General features: G+C 49.6%; 1 protein-coding gene across 1 annotated transcript; it reads right to left on the bottom strand.

The window, feature by feature from the left end:
- Positions 1-2,776: 2,776 nt before the first annotated feature.
- LOC122543453 (zinc finger protein 229-like) lies at positions 2,777-4,224 on the bottom strand. The gene has a single exon (XM_043682157.1). It carries the CDS (start codon positions 3,915-3,917, stop codon positions 2,967-2,969), a length of 951 nt encoding a protein of 316 aa, XP_043538092.1. The 5' UTR covers positions 3,918-4,224; the 3' UTR covers positions 2,777-2,966.
- Positions 4,225-5,732: the final 1,508 nt, after the last annotated feature.

Raw genomic sequence — 5,732 nt, forward strand, 5'->3', positions numbered from 1 at the left:
TTTTTTTTGTTAAATTTTGGCTATTGTATATTTGAGTTAATTGTATATCAATGTTTATATCTGAGAGTTTTGTTTATTTTTGTAAACTTGTAAAAATGTTAAATTTCTAATAAAAATATCTATTAAAAAAAAAGATCAGCCATTTCTTCCCTGCCCTCCACCCACATCTCCCAGCTAGAGTCGTCACCATTCATTATCTCTCACTTTTCTTAAAAGGGCCTCATACAGCAATCAAAGAGGGCTCGAGGCTGAGAAAGTTCAGGGCGAGATGGGGCTGGGAAGGGAAGGAGAATGGACAGGTGAGGGGGGGGGGGAAGTGAAGACGACTGGGGGGCAAAGGATAGGGGAAGAGTTTGGGGGACAGAGAATGATGGGCAGGGAGAGAATGGGGGGGGGGGGAGCGAACAAATCCCACCTTCCCTCGTACTGGGGTCAGTGACCAACAAACTGAAACCCACTCCTCCAACAGCAGACTCGGAGCAATCATTTCTCAATATATACATGGCTAAGGCAGTTGAGATGTATAATCCCAACAGACCATTTGGCCCATCAAATTTACACTAACTTTCTGAACAGCATCCCTCCAGTCCCACCCACTTACCCTACAGTTCCCCATGGCTAACCCACCCTAACCTTAGTACAGCTGATCCACCCTAAACTTCAGATCATTGGGATTGTGGGAGGAAACTGGAGCAACCCACTCAGACACAAGGAGCAGAACATGCCAAAGTCCACACAGACAGTTGCTCGAGGGTGGAATCGAACCTGGGTCCCTGGCACTATGAGGTAGTGGTGCTAACCACTGAGCACCCATAGCATCCAGAGCTTTGAAGTTCAGCTTTGTCTTTGTAGCTTCTAACTTCTCATGCGCCCTCAGCAGAGGCTCTCTCCTCCTGACATTGTTGGACTGCAACCTCCCTTTCCCACTTCTCCAGCCCTGAACACATCGCTTCCTGAATCCTGATACCAAACAGACACCATCTGTGCTCCTGCTGCCAACTGCAGAGAACAGAAACAATCCCTGTCGATGTTTTGTCTCTTTCCATCACCCCAACGTTATTCTTACTCACACCACCCAGCCAGATGGCTCCTCCCCTCTGTAGCTCTCTCTCAGATCTCCTTTACCTTTTTGACCCATGCTCACACTCTCCTGACCCTGTCCACTGACCCCAGCAGAAGTCTCTGTCCGGAGGGGAATGACCGCCTCCCGGAACAAAGTGTCCGGTTAACTTCCCCCCCCCAATGTGTTTCGCTTCCAGCTCCATCTCTCGGAGCTGAAGATCCTCCAGCATGTCTTTGCTCTAGATTACAGCATCCAGAGCCTCCCACCTACTGCAAACCGAAAGACAAGTCCCACCCTGCCCTCTCCAAAGGTGTGTTGTGTAACTGCTTAATCGTTTCTTGTGGCGAGCAGAAGCTGATAGCCAAGTTCGCAACACATGAGGATGGTCTCAACTGGGACCTTGGGTTCATGTCACACTATAGGTGACCCCACTACACTATACACTCACATACACACACAAAGCACATACTCTTATATACTCTCACACAGACACAGAACCTCTCATACATACACTCTCCCCCAGAGAGATACACCACACACACAGACCCTCTCACACGCTTATACTCCATCACACTTTACCAAGCATGCACACACAAACTCTCTCTCTCTCATGCACGCACACAAGTCTGTGGGGTGAATTTGCATTTGCAGATTTTGCTCAAAAAGTGCACAATCTGGAGGCAATCAACCCATGCAATATTTTATCCATTCCGACTTTGGAAATAGAACCAGTCTGACTCAAGATTGGGATACACACAGACTCTAACCTCACACCTTTAGTGCGTTCTCTGAGCTGAGATGTCACCTCTTTGTATAAAACTTTAAGTTATCTTCACAATGCGACTTGAAAGTAGGTCTGAGACTTACGTATTAATGAACCGAAACCTGCAACCCAATTTAAAAGATGAAAGACTTAACATCAATCTAGGTTTGTTCAATATATAGTTTCAGTTGCATGATACTGTGATCTTTTGCTATATATCCTGCTCCACAGCTACCCGATGAAGAGGAGCGCTCAGGAAGCTGGTGCTTCCAAATAAACCTGTTGGACCATAACCTAAAGTTGTGTGATTTTTCACTTTACCCACCCCAGTCCAACACCGACTCCTCCACATCATTTCGAGTGAACATAGCCCACACCTCCTGCTGCTGCCAGGAAACTTTGCAATGCTGATGAAACGATGCAGTACCTACATTCCTAAAAAATTTACAATTTCAACGATACTAGCTCCTCATTCACTACTCCGTCTGATGCATGACATTGGAAACTTAGTGCTGGAGGCTGAAAGAAATGAGCAGCTTTAAAATAAAAACCTGTTGGAGCTCACAAGCATTGAAGTTCAGGCAACGTTTATTGCGACCCAACTTTGTTACAGCTTCAGATCTCCCCAGCAAAAAGGGCGTACAAAAAGTAGCTTTTTTTTCCTCTTTAGACAGCTGAAGGTCAAAGTGCACACACTCCCAATGGTCAGCACTGAGTTGTCCCTTTGTAATTGGACCCTTGGTACAACCTTAACCTGTGGGAAGTATTGTCTCACTCTGTGATTTCAACACATACCCTGTATCCAAAGTAAGTTGCTCCCACTCACTTGCCTGGGATGGGGGCAGCCAAGTGTCAACCACACTGCTGTGGGTCTGGAGACACCCGTTGGCCAGCCCGGGTAAAGGATGCAGCTGGGACCACTGAGTGAATCCTTTCCCACAACGGCAGCTTCCTTCCCTAAAAAGGACGTGAGTGAATCAGACGTTTTTTTTTTTCTCCCCCTGAAAACGGTTTCGCCGTTAGATTCGGAACTCCAGATTTCTGACTGAATTCCAATTCCGCCACCTGTCGCAGCGGGATTCAAACCCCGGGAATCCCCGGAACCGGGTTGATAGTCCAGTCGATAATGGCACTCGGCCGTCACTCCTTCAATCCCCCCTGCGATGGCACGTGAACTCGCTGGTGCCTCCGCAGGTGGGAGGAGTGGGTGAAGGCCTTCCCGCACTGAGAGCAAGTGAGCGGGCTCTCCCTGGTGTGGACCCACCGGTGGGTCAACAGGCCGGAAGAATCAATGAAGCCCTTCCCACACTCAGAGCAAGTGAACGGCCTCTCCCCAGCGTGGACCCGCTGGTGTGTCCGCAGCTTAACCGAGCAAGTGAATCCCTTCCCACACTCGGGGCACCTGAAAGACCTCTTCCCTGTGTGGACCCTCTCATGCCTCCACAAGTTGGCCATCTGACTGAATCCCATCCCGCACACGGAGCAGGAGAACGGCCTCTCCCCAGTATGGATCCGCTGGTGTTTCAGCAGGGCAGAGGAATCGCTGAAGGACCTTTCACCGGTGTGGACCCGCCGGTGGGTCAGCAGGTCAGAGGAGCGGATAAAGCTCTTCCCGCACTCGGCGCAGGAGAACGGCCTCTCCTCTGTGTGGAAGCGCTGGTGCCTCAGCAGGGCAGAGGAATTGCTGAAGGCCTTCCCGGACTCTGGGCAGCTGAAGGGCCTCTCCCCCGTGTGGAACCGCTGGTGGGTCTGAAGGTTGGAGGCCTGGGTGAAGCCCTTCCCACAGTCAGGGCAGGAAAACGGCATCTCGCCTGTGTGGACCCACCAGTGGGCCAGCAGGTGGGAGGAGCAGGTAAAGCACTTCCCACATTCAAGGCAGCTGAAGAGCCTCTCCACGGTGTAGACCTGCTGGTGCCTCAGGAGGTGAGAGGAGTGGGTAAAGCCCTTCCTGCACTTGGGGTAGGAGTACGGCCTCTCCCCGGTGTGACTGCGCTGATGAATCTCCAGGGCAGATGGGACACTGAAGCCTTTCCCACAGTCGCCACACTTCCACCGTTTCTCCACAGGGCAGGATTCTTCAGGTTTCTCCATGGCCTACGCTTCAGCCATACACAAATGTGTGTACAGCCCGTCCCTGTCGTGAATTCTTCGTTCCAGGTCGTATAACTGTTTCAGGCTCCACACACTGCGCTGCAACAGTAGGGTCTATCATCCAGTCGCACTGACGCTGAAAATGTACACAAACAGGAACCAAAAAGCTTTGCTGCTTCTCACAGAATCAGAGTCTAAACTTGTTGCGGTCCCAATGGATTGACTGATTGTCGGACATTGACATGAAAGTGAGGACTGCAGACGCTGGACAGTCAGAGTCAAAAGGTGCGACGCTGAAATAGCACAGCAGGTCATGCATCATCCGAGGAGCAGGAGAGTCGACGTTTCGGGCATAAGGCCTTCATCTGTTGATTTTGAAACTTCTGTCTTCAGATCTTCAAATGCTCTGTAAAAAGAGATTACAAAAGCAATCACTGTCAGTCCAGGGTAGAAATTCTAAACAAATTCTACTTTCTGTTGAACAATCTTTTCTTTTGCACAGAAACAGACCCTTTAGTCCAACTCGTCCATGCACTTGGCCCATATCCCTCTAAAACCCTCCTATTCATGTCCCCTCCAGATGCCTTTTAAATTTCATAATTGTACCAGCATGCACCACTTCCTTTGGCAACTCATTCCTTACATGTACCACCCACTCACCCTAAACCCATTACCCTCTAGTACTGGACTCCCCCATCCCAGGGAAAAGATCTTGTCTATTTATCCTGTTGACTCAAAAAGGTTCGCACCACGCAGCAATTTCAACAAGTGAAAGCTCTCAACCCCACATGACTAAACGTGACCACATCCTGTGGTGTTCACAACAGTCATAAGGAGATAAGTGGTGTGGTTAACAATATTTCATTACATAAAAGAAAACAACCTGATCCAAGGACAGGGAGATGACAACACAAGAACAGCTCTAAGGTTAGACAAGAAAACATACAGCCACTGGTGACCTCCAGCCTTCCACAAATGCAGGCACACAGTTCAAACCCTATCGTAAATCAAAGTTTCTATTGTAATAATGTACCGTTGATTCCCCATTACTTTATCAATCCTATCCATGCCTCTCATGATTTTCTAAACATCTATAAGGTCAGCCTCCAGCGTGCTAGGGAAAACAGCCCCAGTCTCTTCAGCTCAAACTCTGGCAACATCCTTGTAAATGTTTACTGAATCCTTTCAAGTTTCACGACATCCCTCTGATAGGAGGGAAACCAGAACTGCACACAATATTCCAAAGTGGCCTAACCAATGTCCTGTACAGCTACGACATAACCTCCCAACTCCTATATTCAATCAGAGGACCAGGAAAAATTTTCAAAACCCACAAAAGACAACTGGGAAAAATGGAGGAACAAACCAAACTTTTGAGAGTAATTGCAGAGTCTGCTCCCTCCCTGGAGTCACTCCAGTTTCTGCAAGTGAACAGATCTTCCCCCTTCCAAGGAGTTGCCCAGAGGGAGGGGAGTTTCACTCTGAAACCGACGGGGCCACTTCCGCGTTGTGACGTCAACAATGGGGGAGGAGGCGGGGCTGACGGCGGGCCTCCGCACTGCGCCTGCTCCGGCCGGCCCGGCCCGCGCTGCCCTGCAGCAGAAAGGGAGGAGTTTGCGAAAGTCCCTTCCCTTCCCTTCAGAGAATCCCCACAGTGTGGGAAGCAGGCCACTCGGCCCAACGAGTCCACACTGACCTTCCCAAGGGTAACTCACCCACACCCATTCCCCTAGTGCTCTACATTTACCCCTGACTAGTGCACCGAACCTGCACACCATGGCTAATTTAGCACGGCCAACCTGGACAAAATCACAC

This window comes from Chiloscyllium plagiosum, chromosome 44, assembly GCF_004010195.1.
Source record: "Chiloscyllium plagiosum isolate BGI_BamShark_2017 chromosome 44, ASM401019v2, whole genome shotgun sequence".
NCBI classification, from domain to species: domain Eukaryota; kingdom Metazoa; phylum Chordata; class Chondrichthyes; order Orectolobiformes; family Hemiscylliidae; genus Chiloscyllium; species Chiloscyllium plagiosum.

Excerpts from the sequence above, each read along its gene's own strand:
- LOC122543453 (XM_043682157.1), bottom strand. The coding sequence starts at position 3,917 with ATGGAGAAACCTGAAGAATCCTGCCCTGTGGAGAAACGGTGGAAGTGT.